Raw genomic sequence first — 20,284 nt, forward strand, 5'->3', positions numbered from 1 at the left:
CACAAAAGAAATTAATTGGTTTGACTACAATGAGAGATAAAAGTGATTCTCTATCAGTGTGTTTTTAACGAGCATGACATACAGTGCAGATGTATAAATCAGAGCACAAATTCAGCTTCATGTTCTTCACTTCATTTTACTTACCATCAGTTCCTATTTTACTTTTAAGGTCAGTACAAGACTGGAAAAGACACAAGAAAAGACTGTATATTGAAGAATGCTTCTTTAGTCATTAGTTGTTTGTAATTTTAATGGTGTTAGACTTTAGCATATTTTTGAAGCATAAACTAGTTAGCTTTACAATGTTCAAATATTGTTAATCTTAAAAGACTGCTCATTTGAAGCCTGCACTCTCCCACTCCATTTACAAACTGCCCCTACTCCCTTACACTTGATGATGCCTTGTTTGCAGTGTCTTGGTCAGGATACAAATAGATTGGGCTCTGCAACGAATTTGCTCTTGGAGGTGGTTGTATAGTATTCAGTCTTTCAGAATTTCCTGGAGAATTCTCCCTCCACCTCGGACTTGCCCGCTCTTCAGACATTTCCCACACAGATGGGCATGGGGAGGTAAAATTCATGGTGGATCGTGAGAGGTAGTTCTCCTGAAGACCTTCTTCTTGGAGGCACCTGTTGGAAAGCACTTCTTTTTCTTTGGAGTTTCGCCATTTCATCCTTCGATTCTGAAACCAGATTTTCACCTGTTTGCAAGTTAATGGGAGTTTATTATTATTATTCTTTGCTTTAAACAACTTTGCCCTAACAAGTGGTTTTTTTTCCTTTCCATCCTCTTAGTTTCACATTCCTTCCTTATTTGTTGTTACAGTAGAGAACCAGTAAAGGCAACTGACTGACATTATCTGAGGATTTTCCCATCACTATTTACTACAACTGGAACAAATATTCTCCTTGACTTTCACCATCCACAGTAATTAATTAGCTTAGACTGGAAAATGGACAGCCCAACAGCTAGGGATAGAAGAGTTTCCTACAAGCAACATCCTTGACAGAAGAGAATTCCCAGAGAAAATTAGTGTCATCATTAAGAAAACTAAGTGATATTACCGGTGGTGTGAGGACCTCTATTAAGCAGAGGCTGTAAAAAGCATGACTGTCCCTTTCACAAACATAGCTAAAATCAGCTTGGCCATACAGCTCCAAAAATTGTGTTGTGACATCAGAGATGGGATTGAGGATTCAGAGATATTTTGTCTGCCTGACTGAGTTTTCCAGGAGTTGCCTACAACCCATGTGATTTTGAGACAAAATCAACTTTTCAAAAACTTTGAGTTGCAATTTTAACACAAGCATTCAAAGGCATTTATAAAATGCTAGGGAAAGGTTAGGGGAATATACAACCAGGAACTGGTTTTACATGAAGAGAAGAAAGGTGAGGGTGAACAATCAAATTATTCACTGTGTTCTCTTTTCCCTTAAGCATTTACATTTAGGTCTGAAGATATGAAAACAAGATATGAAGGCTGTGGTTTGAAAGGTTTGAGAATCATTGTCTGAGATGATAGGTACTGTTCCTCCAGCACAACTGGTCAGAAAATTGAAGAAGTAACCTTCAGAGCAACTTCTCTTCCTTTCATGAGGGAAATAAAAAAGAGACGAATATCATCTGGTCTGTCACTATCACAAAATTATATTCTTTTAGTGGTAGTGGTTATGTATCATTACATTATTTTTTACACACCCAAGTTCTCCTGAATAACATGAGCTCCAGAAATCTCGAGGAAATAACTATATTAGGAATTTGACTACATTTTGGAAAATTTTTTAGGCAGCACACTGGTGAGTGCAACTGCACATTTCCATTGAAATAGTTTTCCTGCAGAGATTACAGTTATGTACATCACACTGAGAAACACCACACAGCTTGTTTTAGTGTTTATTGTTGCAGTGCTTGTAACAGTGTCAGAGTCATCAGTTTGCAAGGCACCCCCACAGATCACCAGATCTAACCTCCTGTGCAAACTAGAGCCAACTGCAAAGTTAGATCAAATTGTTGAGAGCCTTTTCAAGTTCTTAAAATCTCCAAGACAGAGATAACAAGAGCTGTCATCACCACTCCCAGGCTTTTCTGTTCCCCAGAGAGCTTCCGCACACGCATCTGAGGCACTTTCACTCCTACTGCATTCAAATAAACAAAATTGTACTGTCACCTCTCAGTATTTCAGCTGCAATCTAGAGGGTTGCATCTACTCCAGCACCTTCAGAATCCTACCTGTCAGCAAATACCATGTTCATTTTCTGCTGTTACATGCCCTCACAAACTTTTTTTTTCCCCACAGTTTCTTTCAGATTATGTGCTCTTCAAGCCAGGCATTTTTCCTTTGTTTTCATCTGCAGATAGGCAAGGGCCCAAAGATTCCAGATTGGGCTACTGCTGCTCAGCACCACTATTAATGTAGCAGTTCAGCCAGAACAGCTCACTGGAGGCATTAGACCCTCAGCTAAACTCTAAAGTCCTGCAGCAGACCAACCCAGGCTCATGCAAAAAATCCCATGAAATGGGAATTGGCAAATAAAGTGGGAGTGTTTTAGCAGGTCACCCTGCAAAGTTTTTCTTCTTATGGTATCTCTCAGCTCTGAAAATCTCTTTGTGCAGTCAAGTGTCTCTCCACATGAATGGTTGCCTGTCTCTTTGGGCAGAACAGTTGCAGAGGAAGTGCTGTTGAGTCCCTTGTCCCTCGTGACTGCCTTGCTCATCTGTGAGTGCAAAGGGTGTTCAGTGGAATGAAAGAATGATCTACACTCTCATGTTTTTTCCACTGCCTTTAGAGCAGTTCCCTACCCCAAAGCTTCCAAGGGGGCTCTGTCGGACAGCAAAGAAAAAGCGAGTTGGAAATGAAACACAGAGGTCATGTTTCTTTGTGTGAAAATGGAGCCATCCATTTTTGAATGCATATGTACAGGAAATAAACTAGGAAACTGTTCAAGTATTCCCTGGTTTAAACTGTCATTGATTTACTGAGGTCTTTGCAGATAAAAGAGTTCAGGGCTGCTCCTGCACTGTTCAATTTTCCTCCTTCAAAGCCATTTTGAAGATTTTTCCCCAAAAGTACATTTCTTACCTGAGACTCCTTTAGACCCAGGGTAAGGGCCAGTTTCTTCCTGTCTGTTTTACTAATATACTTCTGCTTCTGGAACATTTTCTCCAAAGCTTTCCTCTGGTCTTCAGAAAAGACAGCTCTTCTTAATATGCCTCTCCGGGATTTGGAGTTAGACTCCTGGGTCAGAAGAGGCAGCACACTTTCCTCCCCTATTGGAAATAGATGAGAATTTCCCAAAACATCTAGCACATATCAGAGAAATATTAAGTGCTGTTCATTATAGTGTTTGCAGACTCTTGTCCCACTTTTGATTTGTTGGTGTTATAAGTGTGCTGTAATGCTTTAGTCATGTTTATTAAGGATTAAATCCTCACTTGGATCTAGAGGTGTTGACAGCACTCAAGAGTCTCCCCCTGACATGGTACAAAGAAAATCAGATAAGTTCATAGAGGAATATTAGGATAGAGCCCATAATACTGTAAAATTCAAACACAGTCAGGGGGGAACTTCACTTTTCTTTGCCAGTCATCACCACTAAGTAAACTACAACACGTTTTCCTATGAGTTTATTTACTCCTTGCGTGGAATATAAAATAAGTGGTCTGTAATAGTGATTCAAAGAAACTAAGTAGGCTTTCCTTTTTCTTTTTTTTTTACTAATGAAAGGGTTTCAGAGTGATCTATTTCTCAGAAAATTCCTGGTCATTCACTTAGTTATTCTGGAAACTACAAAAATTCCTATATTAGAGGATTTGGAGAGTACTTGGACTTACTTCTTTCAGCTTGGTTTCTAATCCTTTGACATCTCATAGCAAGTCCTGGGAGGGCAGCTTTCAGTGAATCCAATCACATCCCCTTAATGCACGCCTAGAGGGAGCCCTACCCTGGAAAACAGCCTCAAAGCTGGGGGACAGAGCTGCAGCAAAGTAGAAGTGTTCACACAAAGTGCAGAGAAACCCCAGGATAAATCTCTCATGTTCCTCACACCCAATAAAACCTAAAGCCATAGTGCTTTCCCATGCTCCCTCTCCCCTAGAAAGATATGGTGTATGATAAGCTGTCCTTGGTGAAGCTTCATATGCTTCCAGTGCACCCAGCTTCCTCAAATACTCAGGAAGCAGGAGCAGGGATCAGTTGAATAGGGCCCATCATCAAGCACGGCACGTGATAATTAGGGAGATGCAAGCAGGCCAGGAAACAGCTGCACTTTGGCTCAGAAACCTGTGCCATGGCTGTACAGCCACTGACACCTACAATCTTGCTGTAGGAGTGGCCATTCAGATGCAAGCTGCCCTCCTGCTGTCCACCTTCTCAGGTCCATGGGCCTAGATTTCCCTCCCAGCTTATAGTTACAGAACCTGCAAAGATGTATTGCTGCTCAATTCCTACAAAGGATCTGACCATTTTCATATCAAAGCCAAATGCAAATTCTCCCTGAAAAACAGATTTTCTAAAATACAAAACATTTTTTTTTTGTGTAGAAGTCTATCTATTCTAGTCAGCTGTAATGGGGTTGGGGGGAAATTAAATAAATTTTTTCAATTGAGGTAGTGCTCTTGAAAATACTAATGAAATCCAGATGCAGCTTCCACAAACTGTTCTTGGGGCTACACCACATTTCAACTTCTGTATATTATGCATATATACACATGGGTATATGTGTATATATGTATAATTTAGACACCCACAGAAAAACAAACACACATATACTGAGGATATTGTAGTATAATGATGAGAAACTCAAGTGTATATCTGTATGTCTTGCAAAGTTGACTAAATACTTTTGTAGCCGTGTGGTACTGGTAATACATGATATTGATATTCCTTACACTGCCCCTGCATCCTGCTTCCAGCTCTGACCAGTAAAGAAGAGCATCAGAAGCTGAGCAAGTGTACAATGATTACTCACTAAAATAAGACTACCCCTGTGAAACGTTACTGATTTAGGGGCCATTGCATTCTGTCAATTCTTTTCTTGAAATTTTCATGTCAAGAAATCAAGATCTTTTTATCTGTCACTCATAACAGCATGTGGTAAAAATAATTATTATGATTTGCAATGTTAGAGTATAAATAATCCTTAATTTATACACATGTACTTCAATTCTCAAAATCATAACATACTGGTTAATGTCCTGATATGTATTACACTGTGATACACAGTCAGACTTCATCCAAACCAAAATAAACAATCTGCAGAACAAAAGTCAAAACATCAGAATGGAAGGGCAAGCCAGGTTGATATTTCTCTGGAGACTGCAGAGTACCTTTATAACCCCTCTGCATGCTGCAATCACACCTACAAAACTGGGAGCAAGCTGGGAGCCTTCTTTCCTCAAGCATGTTTTCTCTCTTTCTTCTCAAACTTAGTGAATTTAAGTACCTTTTCCCAGGCAGCCTCTGAGTAGTTTCTGCTGAATTGTCAACCATTCTCAGGTTTACTGGAAGGTACAGTCTGAACCAGCAGCAGAACTGGTACCTTCTCTCGTCCCCGCTGTGGGATGAGAGACACCAGCAAGGGAAGAGGCGTAACAGGGCTGGTCCTTGCCTCCCGGCCTCCGTTCCACAATGGAGTTGTCAGCCAAGGACAGAGGACGCCAAATTATGTGACCCCTTAAAATTTGTCTTGCCTGGCTGGTTGTTAACAGTCAATCAGCAAGGAAACAACCTCCTGCTGGAGCCTCAAGGCGCCAATTAATTCCTGTACGGGCCGTATGGAGGGTCCAGGTTAACACCGATATTAGACTAATAGTGAGGCATCTTTGCACACTAAGGCACAATATGTGATGGATTTTAAAAGATTAACTGAACAAAATTTCATGATGAGCAGAATGCTCAAAAGCATTAACAAACAGCCTACGGAGCAAAAAATCTGAAACCTACCACCAACTGAATAGCCTAGAGACTTTTTTTTAAAATAAGCCATATTCTAAAATGCACTCCAACTGTTACACAAAATCTAAATTTTGGTTTGTGGATTACAGGAGTTTTCAGTGCATCAGGATAGGCAGTCATTGATATATTTCAACAATTTCAGCAAAATTATATATGTCAGTTTGAAGCTTGTCACTCTGAACATGCAGTAGATTTAGTGTTCTGCTGACATAAATGGGACCAACTATTTTCTATGTTACTGATTTGATTTTTGTTAAGTCTTTCCTTTGTATCCTAATATATAGTGATAAATGTCCTCTTAATCTGTGGAACAATCTTCATTTGCCTTCATGGCAGAGACCACCTTGAAGGAGCAAGTAAAAGCTTTAGTCATGGTTTCCATTTTTTCATTAGAATTCAATACATTCTAGTTAAATGGACAATTAATAGGTCACTTCCAAAATAGTAGTGTATCAGTCCTGGTTAATAAACAATCCCCACAGTTGATAATGGGCCTATGTATTCAGCAAGTCCCTGTATACACTCAGCTCATCCACTAAATCCCTTTTCAGGTAGACAGGGTTATATGGGAAGATGAGCTAGAATGAGTCTATAAAAGTCAGTTTCATTCAGTGCTTTATTTTTCAGTCAAGTGCTTTAAATGGTGTCCAGAAAATCTCTTGGAATGTGAGACAGGAGAAAAGACTGGCACATAGAGTATTGCTTTATGGCCATACAAAAGGGCAACTGACCCTTGCCCAGGCCTTTTCAATGTGAAATGGTTCCTAAAGTTCATCTGCACAGTGAAAAATTGTGGTGAGGTCGCGTGTGGATGAGTAAAGTGAAAGTGGTGATTGGTCATGGTGCTGTCAGCCATTGTGGGAGAGCCGAGGCCATGTAAAACGCTCTGTGGGAAAGTGTCAGCCCCCTAAAGAGGTGCTCAGAAACTTGCAGCTCATTAAACTGCCAGCATTTGCTGCCTCACTTGTCAAGAATCATTCAACTTAGCAACTGCCCTTCTGAAACATTCATAAAAAGCATGCACTTTAGTCAGGAACGGCTTGAATGCAACTGTGATAAAAAGTATATGCCAGAGCACACATAAGCTCCAATTTTCATTTGGATTTGACAAGCAATTTGTACTTTTTTTTTTCCTGTTTTGAAGAAAGAGGAAATGCTCCTTCTGTTTTAATTCCTGAGCCATAAGCACAAAATCATGACTGTCCATTCTTAAACTATGGCATGCAATCTTCCCAATCAAGGTTAAATTTAGTTTTGGATTAAATGGATTCTTAATCCTAAATGGATAGTGAACACTGGTCAAAATTCTCTTCAACATACTTCTTCAATATTTTACATTATGATTAAAGAAGAGAAACAAAATTAAACATGTGCACACATTTGACTGCTACAAAAAGAATGATTGTTGTACTTAAATAATGCTAAAGCTTCCTGAATCATAATTTACCCCTAACAAACATTAAAATGCAGCACGCATTTTACGATCCTCCAGCTCTTTTCTTATTTGCAAATGTTTATTGACACTGATTTTTAAAAGAGTTACTGATTTTAAAGAATTGTTTCTAGCAAACTGAAAACAAGGCACTTTCCTGGGTTAGCTCTGTCTGGGTGTCTCAATGCCATTAGAAACCTCTCACAATTGCTCAGTGTACTTAAGTTTGATAAATCTTTGGAAACCCTCTGAATAGAATTGCTGTGATTTTACTAAGGAATTAGCTGCTGCCATTGCATCACCAATTAGTTTTCCAGAACACATTAAATCCTGCTGCTTTGGTTTACAGAATAACTCAAGCATTACTGATGAAGCATAAAAACTTACTTGGAAAAGCAGTGGGGGATGCAGGGTGCTGACAGGACCCACCACAGCATGCTGAGTAGAATGGCGGGGCTCGGAGAAAAAAGTGTTTGGAAAGAGCTGCAAAGAAAGCATAGATCTAATTGATTATCCATTGAGCTTAGGTGATATTCATAACAACAGTCCTCCAAAAAGTCAGTGTGTAAAGTCCTGCCCCACAAGTTCTTTTTCCTTTTTTCAACATGGTGATATTTTTAAGGCAAACAATGATAAACCAAGTAATTGCTCTTTAATTTAGCAAGGTTATTTTACATGTGTAGTTTAGGTATAATATGCAAAACTCTCCCCATATTTGTAAGAATGAAGCTCTGCAGACTAGAAATTTCCTTCAGTAATTGCTGTAATTATGGGGGTTTTCCTAAATATTGGCATTGAACACATTGCTTCAATAATATGTTGTTGAAATAATGACTATAATGAATCTGAAAGTTATTTAAAATAACTCTAGTAAGCATCTCATCTTACAAAAAAAAAATCAGCTGGTACTCCAATGCTCTTAACAGCACTCAAACCCATAATGTCCTCAATAAGAAACCTTTAGTAATAAAATTTGTAAAATAGCATGAGATGAAACAGCTGAACTCTACAGGCACATACTATAAGGCCTGGTTCTGTTATTCTGACTGTCAACTTAGTCTTGCTAGACAAGTGCTCTAAATTTAAATAAACAACTTGCTGAAGGCTCTGGTTGATAGACAAAAAAGAAATCTGCAAAGTCAACACACAGAATTAGGTAACATTGTAATGGATTTTTTTTTAATAGAAGTCTCTCATATCTAAAAAGAGCTTTCAAATCATGGAAAGGTCTTCATTATCTATTTATCCCTTAATTTCTTTTTCTATAAGGCTCATGGGCTTTTCAATTAATCTTAATTACCTATCAATTTCTGCTTGTACTAGTCAACTATGAAACCTGGAATATTTTTTTGTTTTGAAAAAGATACATCATTGCTAGAACTGTACTCTTGTAAAATGTGATCAGCATCAAATCATCCATGTCACTTTCTTGTTTTGGTTTAGGCAGAAAATAAGTGGCTCTAGAGCCTGTACTGTAGTTGTCTAAATCTCCAGGAAAAAAATCCCATTAAATTTAAAAACAAGTAACAGCACACTTAGGTAAAAAAAAAAATAAAAAAATTAAGAAATCAACAATCTGAAATAAAGGTAAATAGACAAATGTATCTAAGCTATGCTGCTAATTTTTAAAAGTTTTTCAATTGCAATTAAAAATAAAGATCATTCAAAATTAAGTTTCTGAGTATGTATTAGGACCTCAAAATAAGTTTTCTGAACCTTAAATTTGCTGTTATCCCAGAGCAAAAAATTTATTGCTGTAAGTCTAACTCTAAACATTTTTTAAAGTATTAAGTTGCAATTGCTAACTGATAGGCATTTTGCTGGTACAGCTTTCCATTGAAATTTTTCGTTTTCTAATGACATATAAATTAACTGCCTGGTTTTGAGGCATATATTTGCAAAACATTTACAAAAAAGAATGATTTACACCAGGCATTAGTATTCTAAAGCTTCTTTTCCACACAAGACCACCAAATGTGGAACCACATCCTTAGAAACTTAAAATTGTCAAGAACGTGCAGCCAATTACTACTTATCCCATGTATCCAAAGGGTTTCAATGCAACTGGTGAAGTGTGTAAGCTGGAAAGGATCTGAATAACTCAAGAAGCACAGGAGCTGTAGAAGATAAATATTAACCAAGCTCCTGGACATTAGAGCTTGTCATTGACAGTATATTTTATCCTCTGAAATTCCCAGAGTCTCAGGTAAAGGAGCTTTTCCTCCCTTCCTTGGGAGGCTCATTCCTTGTGCTTTTATCAAATTTCCCTTACAGTCAAGTAAAAGCCTCCACCTCTGAAAATATAACTTAGAATACAGAAGATGGCACACTCCATTCCTTTGCTTTCTTCTTAAATATCTTGGGAGATTCCTTGGCTGCCATAATGTCCTATTCCCTCCAATCATTGCACCAGCACCTCATTCATGCCATGCAATTTTTGTCAGACATTTGTCCCGTCCTTGATATTCCCTCTTATGGTGTCTTAACTTTGTCCAGTTCCTTGCTCTGTTTTGATAATGTGGGGTTCATAATGGTGTGTGATAAAAGCACAAGACACATGGATAAATCAGAATTGAACAAGATATTGATTCAGATAGACAGCATGCTCCTGGAAGTAACGATAGGAATAGAAAGGACAGTTTCCTCCATTCACTACATCTCTCAACAAGTAAGCTGCAAGCATAAAGGTCTGAAGATGGACCAGAGTAACAACTTAAGCAAACTCTTTGCTGAAGCAAACTCCAGAAAAGCAATATATTTCCATGGAAGTTGCTGACAATGATTTAATACAGTAGCATAGTACCACGATGCAAAGAGATCTTGACCCTAATTCTGCTCAAGCTCATGGAAATCATGAGTCTGGCTTTCCTGAGCATTTTCCCTAATTCTCTCAACCAATTGCTGCTTTTTTTTGCTGCAGGGCGCATACCTATTTGAAACAGAATATTTGCTTAAGAAGTAAGATGCAGGTGAAATCCTCATGTAACTTTGAACAAAGAGGTTCCTGAGCTCACTTCTCAAGATTTAGTCTAGATCCTGAGCAATAAACAATGCCATGATGTCTCTCTACACCGATAGCCAACATGTATGTCCAGTTCATAACCTTTTTTAAGGTGCTGCAGCTACACTGATGCACTGGTGAATTCTACATTACGTACATGAAACTACATCCCTACATCTACTGAAGCTGTTGCACTCAAACCAATGTGCAGCAGTTTTACAGAGTTATATCAGTATAAAAAATGAGACATAATAGAGGGATACCCAACTCTCTTGGGAGTTCTACATACAGAAAAATGTTAATGCTTCAACATAACATATCCATGTATATTTTTCATCTTTGATAAAAACAACACAGTTCATCACATTAAATGGCTTCCACTACCTGTATGAAACTCCATTAACAGAATTAAAATTACCTAGAATTATACTGAAATCATAACTGTAGAAATAACATATTACAGTTTTGAGAACAGTATAGAGGAAGCACTACCTATTATTTTCTTTTCACGTACATCACAGCAACTCTATCAATATCTGTTGATAAAGAGACCTAAAGCAAACACTCTTTGCTGTTCATCTCTGCTGAGATGTCAGAATATTAATTATGCTACTTTTTGGTCAGAATGAGGTACACAGTAACCAAAAGGCAGCTGTTGCTCCCAAAGATGCGTAAGAACTTAAAGCAGGGCCAAAATCCTAGTAATTTGTATTCAGGACACTTAAGCTTTTTTCTGCTTTATATCTTCATTTCATAAAACTGAGCCTGTGTGGAATTAAATGTTTCACAAAACTCAGTCTTTACAGGTTTAGCTTCACACATGCATGAAAAGTATCAAAGTATGATATAAGTGCCTTTTGGCACTCCTAAAACTGTACTATATGCCTTAAAAGAAAATGTATTGGATCAGATATATATATATATAAGTATGAAATACCTAGGGTTTGGGGTTTTTTTTCACGAAACAAATACTTTTGACACTGGTGCTGTATGCAAATTCTAGTCATAATGTTCACTACATTTACCTTTGTGAATAGAAATAATTTTACAGACAATAAAATAATACTAAACATGTAAACAGGTCTCAAGCTTATCTAGTGCTAAAACCCAGAAAGCAGGTATTTTAAAAGACACTATCTGCTATGAAAATATTCAAAATTCAAAAGCCCTTCCATTATAAAAAGTCATACTCACAATGGGATCAGAAGTTTTCCTTCCAACTATCCATCATTTTGAGAGTAAGGGTCCTAAATACAATCAGTTATGCAACTTTGAAAATGGCTTATTATTAAGGACACTGTTTACTCTTTCTAATACTACTGTTGTGAAATAACTCAGTAATGAGTTTGGCTATCAACCATCAGGAAAGTGGGAAGGGGTGAAGGAAAAATGGCTATTGAAGGAAAGTGAAACTGATGGCAAACTTCTGGTATTATCCATACAGGCTCCTTCACTGCACATGCTGCTAGTCTGTTGGGGGGTTTTAAAGATTATTGATAAAAATGTGGTATCAACCTGTGAAGAGAGCTGGAACACCTCCAAAAAATTATTCTGAAAACTGCCTAGAGCCAGCTAACAAAACTAACAACAGGAGCAGAGAAACCTCAAGCTGTGTGTACACTTCAATTCTCCAAGCATTACTAAGTCCACATGAACTGCTTTCTACCGTGATGCCTAGGTTCCAGCCCTTGCAGGAAACTTAAATATATTATCAGTAAAATTATCACACTTCATCTGAGAACCTTGGATGGTTTGTGCCCATAACATGGGCACAACTGCAATTTCCTACCTACATCCATTCTTGGCAATGTTTAAAGCAGGCTCTTGCAAAGCTGCAGGGAAGTTTCATGTCATGAAGAGCTCCCTGAAAAAGCCCAGCAGTAGCTCTGCCAGCTTAGTGATCCAGCTGAGCTGCATTTCTGCTCCCGAACCCAAGCCTTGGACCTCATGATGAGTCATGGCTCTTTCCCTAGCAGTTACTGTCTTTAGAGTGCAGTGTTCCAACAGCAGTTGTGCAACCCCAAAGCATTTCAATCAGCTGAAGAGGAGCCTCCAACTGCGAGAACAAAGCAGCAGCCACTGCCATATCCTACCCAAAAGCAACTGCCATCACATGGAACTGGAAAAACTTACTGCAAGAGCCTGTGGTGCAGGATCCCTCAGAATTGGCTGTCCTGCACTCCCAAAGTTACCATTTGCTTCCTACTTCTGTAAAATGCAACCACATGAATGCTCAAAGGAAGTCAAGCCAAAAGGGTAAAGCAGAGTAGCATCCACAGGTCAGTTTTTAAAACATTCAGAGAAAGGGTTTTAAAGTTCTAAATATATGTATTTTTAATTCCTACACAAAACACGGGGGCAAGGAGTGGGCTTGTATTTTTATGCTGGGTCGTGGTGAGGCTTTCAAAAATTGTCAGAGCAGCCCCCAAAATGGGCTTGAAATGCTAACACCATAATCACCACTTACATCTACAGCAATGTAATGGCCAAGAGCATCACACTGCAGATTATCTGAAACCACATTAATCACTGTCAGTTTTCAGAGGCATCATTCACATGCCTAATTATTATGTTGTAATTTGTTGTACATGTACACCGGAGGAAATACACCAGCCTGAGGCTGGTGACAATACATGGTCAGATCTCACCTCTACAACCCAAAGCAACAACCAAACCCCACAATGTTTGCCAAAGACTCCATGGGTACCCTGATGTCAGGAGTAAAAGTGGCTTTTACCCTCTCCATGCCTCCTACACAGCCTTGCTATTGAGAAGGTGGGAATCTACCTGTGGATTTACCAGCTTTTTTTCTGACTTTGTCCTTCCTCAAGATGCCCATGTACTAGTGTGCCTCAGCACTTTATGATTACCAGTTCTTGTCAAAATAGGCATCACTGTCATTTCTCTGTCTAAAAATTCAGTGTGTTGCCCAAGTTCCTTGTCTGGGCCTCCTGTTCAGTCAATGAGAAGAGATAAGTAGCTCTACATAACAATTCATCACCTTAAAACAGACACAGAAGATGTTTCATCCTCTGGAGGCATCTCTCTGTATTGACTACAGCTTAGACAGGACACCTACTTTTTATTAAACAGCTGAATTACCATGACATTCTTCTTGTCCCTCATAGGTAACAACAAAAGAATACTATCATCTGTACAGCCATAAAGACTCTAAAAAATGTAAAAATTCAGCTAGGAAATCATTAGTTATTTTCTTTGATTTTCAACATATTACAATTTGTTTAGAAATTATTTCCTCAGGCATGGCAAAATTAGGGTCAGCTGCTGCAAGACAACTTTCACTGGATTTTCATTGTTGCAGCACAATTCAAAATCTTACAAGAGCCCAAAATGCACCATTTATTCCTGTGGTATGCACTGATTTGCCAAATTTTTTTTTACCTGAAGCATTCTTTACTTGTTGCAGTATTGCTAGCTCCAAACAGACAAAAGTTCCAAGATAATATAAACAGTGTTAGAATAAAAAATAAATAGTGAATTCTTTTTTCTTTTTTTCTTTTTTAACAAAAGGGGTTTAGTATTTTTACATTTGTACAAGGAAATACTTTTTCAAGTTGAAACTTGAGATATTCACATAGTCACAAGGAGGTAACATTCTCAACACACATTCAGAATACCTCAAGAGAATTATGTGCTACAACTGCAGAAAAAGCAGCCTCTTACGAACAATTTTCATAAGCTTTTCAACACAAAGCAAAGGCCACTTCTCCAAAGTGGCAGCTCACCTCAAAGAAACACAGTCCAGGTTTCTGAAAATGTTTGGATGTATAATTTTATAAATATCAGGGTCTACATAACAGACATTTAAAACAGCCTCCTACTGCTTTATAAACCTGCAGTTGTTTTCAACTGGAAAACTCCCCTTTCTACTGTAGGGTCATGACTGACCACAAAAGTACCATGTAAAACGTGTTATTTTGCAGAGCTGCTTTATAAAAGAAGCAAAACACCTTCAGAGGGCAATGGGAGCAGAGAACTCACCTTCCAAAATTTAGGATGATTTCTTAACAGAAAATAATAAAGACACAGTACAAGAAAACCTGAAATCTGCACTTGAGTTTGCCTGATGAGATTAATCCTTACTACAGTTGTGTGTTTTCTAAAGTCATGAGCAAGGATTTCAGAAGACCAGCTCTTTCTGCTGTACAAAATACATTTTACAGACGTTAATTCAGTAACTGTAGGCATGACTGATTCTATGATTTCAAATCAGTAAATTTCTTCCCTACAAACTCCACCACTTGTCTTCCTAGTGCCACTCTGAGATCTTCTGGTAGTATCTAAATCTTGCCAAGGACCAAACTCATGATCCTCTTCCTTCTAAGAGACAGCACCACGAGAGTAGCCAGAGGAAGGAGCAGTGTCCAGCCAATGCTTGTACTCCTCACTGAGCACAGAATGCCAGACTAGCGGCTGGGTCGGAGAGTAGCTGGCACTAGTCTAGCTCTGGCAACCTCACAATGAGGACAACAGTTTGTCCTTTAAAAGCCATTCTGCAGCCACTCTTAAAATATGCTGGGCATTCCAGACCAATTCTATTAAATGGCTCACAAAGTTAACTGGAAACAGGAAACGTGCTAGTCTGTGATTTCTAATACTTACAAAAACTTCTTTGCTTCCAAAGACAAACTTTCAAAACAATTACAGTGTCTCAGTGCTCCTGGCAATCAGGGAATAAGAAAAGATGCCAAATAGATCTCCCCACCTTAAAGAAGCTTTCCATCTCCAGAAAATACCAACAAAACAAAAAAATCCTAAGACTTGTCAGTCAACTTGTTGCCTGAGTTAGATGACTCAAGACAAAACACTGGGCTCTTTCCTGTCTTTTATTTTACTGAAAGCTAGTGTTACATGTCACTTGAGGACACACCCTGGCTGCCAGTTGGGTTGAAATCAATAATTAATAAGCACTAATTCACTAAGAAGAGGTCCAAAATGAAAGAAAAAATATCACTTAAATTTCAGTAATTTAATTGTCTCCTGGTTGTTATAAAGAAACACAAGACACTTTATTAAATATGGGGAATAAGATATGTTTGATTCAAGTAAGTATTACAAGATAGATTTGGTATCATCACCTGAGAAGGAAAAAATTGACATCATTTTCCAGAGACTTGGTTTAATTTCCTTGTAATGCTACCAGTTTTCTGTATTATCTTAGATAAGTCACCTCATTTGGTTTTGCTCCAGCCTCTCCTCTACACAATAGAAATCTCTTCTATCTCACTGGCACAATGTGATGATAACTGGATCAAAATGAAAGTACCCAAATGTTACAGAAAGAAAAGACACATCTATAGCACAAATGTATCTGGATATGTATAAAGTACATCTACACATGCTTACTCTAAGTCCAATTTATATTTATTATATAGTTCTGATTTCTTTTGTGTTACATGTGCTGTCCTTCATTCTGTTCTCTTGCATTCTGATGCTTTAGGCAAAAATATCCCCTAAGATAAATTTCTCCACAGGTTTTACAATGGAATTATCTCACTGTTTGTTTTGCTGCAGTTTTCAATCTCCTTTTTCTGTTCATCTACAAAAATGCCAAAATTAAAGCAGAAAGGCACAGTCTTGCTACATGACCATATTCACGCTGTAAAGCACTTACTGTCAACCTCCTCCAGGACAAATTACTTAAGAGCAGAGATACTTAGAAAAATTATTTCAGGTAGCAGAGTAACTCCACATTTGCCAAGGAGGTCACTCAGCTCTAGTGCCAGCCAATACTTCTGGAAACTAAGTCATGAGGAAATATTTGAAGTGCACCTCTTTACAGCACCTGTGCTGCAAGGCACAGCATCTCAGCATCGTCTGGCCAATTTTCATGTGTCAGAAAACTGTCAAGTCTTCTAATTTATCCAGAAGATAACAATAGGCTTGGAGTCAAGGGACTAAAACCCTGATTAGCAAGAAGAAACTGAGGACAGCACAGAGCAAAGGGGCTTCAGATGAAGTGCAAGAAAGCCTGTGGGAATCCCATGCCAGTATAAATTGGCATACCACTGCAGAAGGCTCATGAGTTCATCATAAAGCAGTAATGCTCCTTCTGCTTTTCTTTCCTAAGTTTTATGTAACATGCTCTTTGCTCATGTTCTTCTTAAATTAAACCAAACCAATTTCAAACACCTACAATGATTACATTTAATTTTTCAAAATGTATATAATGATGGAAAGTGATTATTTACACTTTTACAGACAACAGATATATTTCTTTCTACCATGGTCATTAGATGATGTAATATTTAGGGTGTGACACTTACTGAGTTCTTATTCAGTTTTTATAAAAATAATAATAATTACAATAATCATGATAATTTTGCAGGATACATTTGTATACGCAAAAGATGCATGCAGATAAACACTTGAAATAGTCCAACTAACACTTTGAAACCTGTAAATCATGGGAAGGAAACTCGCTGATACAACTCAGTTGCTGAAGAGTTACAAAAGGAAAAATTACCATGATGAGAGAGCCCAGCTCAAGAATGCCAACCCACCTGGTCTCCTTTGCCACCATGGATAAGTGCTTTCCAGTTTACAGAAAGAATACAGGATTTACATTCTTTAGCACTTTTATGGAGTGTTAAAAGATACCCTAAAATGGAGTGCTTTCTTCAAGTCTTCCCTTTGTAGGTACCCTGAATACATATAAAAAGGTTCAGCTTATTCACTTAAGTCCCTGGTGTGATTTTACACTTCCTTCTTTTTGAGAACTTTTGGTGACCTCACTACAGAATTTGAGTAATATACTGTTTCCAAAAAGTCTGGTACTTTTTCAATTTCCTTTTTTTTTTTTTAATTAAAAAATAAATGAAAGCTTGGCTTATGCCAAGCTAGTTTATTAGGGAAGTTTTAGTCCCTGCATGATCTATAAAGCACTTGCTAGTTCAGAAATATTTTTTGAAAAAAACTTGCTTTATCTTTTTCAATAATCTTTTTTAAGACTTTGAGAAAAATTTTCCAAAATGGCATGTGATTTAAGGGTTCCAAATATGAGCTTATTATTATTATTTTTAAAAAAATCAGTAAATTAAAAACTCTACCTAGGACAAATTCCTTAGTAAAAATATCTTCATTAGTCCCTGAAGGCTAACATTTTTGTTCTGCCAAAATGCTGCTTTGCCCTATCACTGTATAAACAAGAAATGTTACACACAGCCTGACTACCCCAGCCCTACTCACAAATGCAGTGTCTGGTCTGAACAGTTTCCTCAGTATACGCCTACACTAGAGATGAGAGACTCCTTAGAAACCACAAACTGGCTCAGCAAGACAGTTCCAATCTCATTCAAATTTATTAATGTTGAGACAACTGAGCGTCCTCATCACTTTAAGACATACAAGTGAGATCAGAATCAACAGATCCCTGTTAGAATACAAAAGTCACTGTGGCAAGTGTACAGTCACAGGAGAATTTTCTCCTAGGGGCACAATGAATGAGGAAACACTAGTATTTCTCCCTGCTCAAATCCAAGAGCCCGGTGCTTTTGCCAAGATCTGTGCGAGCTGCGGAATCAGAAGCAGCACAGGACTGGACTCCAAATCACTAGACAGAGCTAACGCACTAAAATCACAACTACTGCTACGGGTCAATCAAAAGAAGAAATAACCCTGGAAACAAGCATTTGCAAAACCTGACATTCAGGAACTTCTGTAGAAATTTACCCATAGCTTTTTAAAACAAACAAACAAAAACCCAGACAAACAAACTAACAACAACAAATAAAACCCAACAAAATACCTTTACCTCTAGCAAATAAGGGTGCTGGGGCATCTGCTATCTCTCTTTCCACAAACAAATATAGCATTTTCTCTAGAACTTTTTTTCAGGGTAAGGGCAAAGGGCAGGCAGGGATAATATTCATTGATTTGCAGGAAGATGATACTTGTCGTGTTCCCTGGCCTAGCCTATAGTTAAACACGTTTAAGTAACTGATATGCTTAAGGTAACACTTACCTGAGAGGTCAGGAACATTCAGAAACGTTAATGTGCACTTTGACTCTCTCCTGGCTATCTTTGAAGTACATAATGCTAAAGGATCAAACACTGCTTTGGATTTTGAAGAACAATTTGCAGGATCTAATTGAAATACAATTATGTTTGAAAAGAAAACAATTACTTCTGTTTTCAAAACAAGCCCTTTGGTTTCACATCTCAAAGAATTAATTCAATAAATACAATTCTGCTTGTCTGATTTTCATTTTAAATTAATTTAAAACTGCATGATCATAAATAAAAATTCTTAAAATACCGCATAATATTGGAATAATTTATGCTTTCTAACAGAAAAGCAAAATACGATCTAGATAGCGAGTCTAATACCGAATTTAATTAATTGACTACAATCAGTTCCATGACTAACAGAAGTACGCATTTCTTAAAATACGTTTCTCATGCCCAGACAAAATGTATTTATAGAAAAATCGGCGCATTCAAGAAACAGAACGTGTTTTGTAAACCTGTTTGTTTCCAATTCCATGGCACAGATTCCTGCGGGCCCCCGGCGCCCGCGAGCTGGTCCCCACCGCCCGGCAGGGCGCTGGCTCCCAGTGTGACACCGGGCCGAGGGGCTGATAACGCACCTTTACACCTCTTTAAAACTTTTTTATTTTTCCCCCGTCCCTGGTTTTATCAAAACTTCCAAAAAATTGCCTGTTCTACACGGCTTAATTCTCCTTTTGGCAGGAGGAGCCGGGTCCTCCACGCCTTGATATCCTGCAAGGCAGGGCGTGTAAAGAAATGGGTTGCTGCCTCCCGAGCTATCGCTACTTAGGAGGATGGGACCGCTCGCCTTCCTCCCAAAACTTGGAATTTCAGACTTTCCCGGAGCGCCTGTTGGCGGCAAAGCTTCTACCACCTCTTGAGGCTGCGGGACGTCTAGACCAGAAAGAACTGCGATTAGGGGCGTTTAACAGCACCCGACGCGGCCATCACGGGGCTCTGCCGCGCTCCGCACCCACAGGTGCGCCGCCCGGCGTCCCGCACCACCCGCTCCTCGGCGTCCCGTGGCCAGCGGCAGGCGAGACCCTCGGCCGGAGCCCCGGCCGCACGGTACCGGGCGGGGCTCCTCGGGGCGGCCGCGCCTCTCCTGCCGCCGTCTCCGCCGTGCGGAGCGCGGGGCCGAGCCCTCGGCAAGCCCCTCGGTGCCGTCTCCCCGGCGGCAGGACGCGGGAGGGGCCGGCGCTCACCTGTGGCTGCCGGCGGGAAGATGCCGCCTCTCTCCGCCGCCGCGGCCCGCGCTGGCGGGCGGCCGCCGTCCGCCGCCGACGGGTTAAGCACTTGGAAAGCCCATCTTGCCGGGAAGGGAGCCCCTGAGGGGTTGATTTGTTCCGCCGCGGGGCACAGCTTGAGGGGCACGGGGTTGGCGGGGAGGGGACGGAGCTGGGCAGGGCTCGGAGCCCCGGCCCGCAGCAAGTTCTCGATGAGGAAACTTTTGCCCAGGTTGCCGAAGCCCGGCGCCGCCGGCAGGTTGAGGAGAGCCGAGGAGCCCACCAGGTCCCAGTAAAGGGCGCTGGGCAGCATAGCGAGAGTTTGTACCCTCCTCGCCCTGCCCAGCCCGGCCCGGCCGCCGCGGCCCCTCACTGGGCTGGGACGGGGCGCCGGGCTGTGGGGCCGGGCGGGCTGGCGGGGCGCCTCCCCGAGGGCTGTGGGGAGCGGAGCGGAGGGCTCGGTGAGGCTGTCCGTGGAGACGCGGCGCCTCTCCGCCGGGCTGGAAGGTGTGTCCAAGCGCATTCATTATGTCAGCCGGGGACGAGGAGTGATGGACGCGGCCAACAATGCCGCCTTGCCCAGCAGCCCCCCGGGGCGGGGGCAGGGCGGCGAGCCGAGGTGGCTGTCCCGCCGTGCCCGCCCCGACATGGCGGCGGGTC

General features: G+C 40.0%; 1 protein-coding gene across 1 annotated transcript; it reads right to left on the reverse strand.

Moving 5' to 3' along the window:
- Positions 1 to 232: 232 nt before the first annotated feature.
- On the reverse strand, positions 233 to 20,281 carry DBX2 (developing brain homeobox 2). Its single transcript, XM_064422492.1, has 4 exons — positions 19,604 to 20,281; positions 7,774 to 7,869; positions 3,081 to 3,268; positions 233 to 701 (listed from the first exon to the last, which is right to left on the reverse strand). Exons 1-4 carry the CDS (start codon positions 20,145 to 20,147, stop codon positions 378 to 380), a joined length of 1,152 nt encoding a protein of 383 aa, XP_064278562.1. The 5' UTR covers positions 20,148 to 20,281; the 3' UTR covers positions 233 to 377.
- Positions 20,282 to 20,284: the final 3 nt, after the last annotated feature.

The sequence above is a fragment of the Passer domesticus genome, chromosome 5 (genome assembly GCF_036417665.1).
Source record: "Passer domesticus isolate bPasDom1 chromosome 5, bPasDom1.hap1, whole genome shotgun sequence".
Lineage (NCBI taxonomy): Eukaryota > Metazoa > Chordata > Aves > Passeriformes > Passeridae > Passer > Passer domesticus.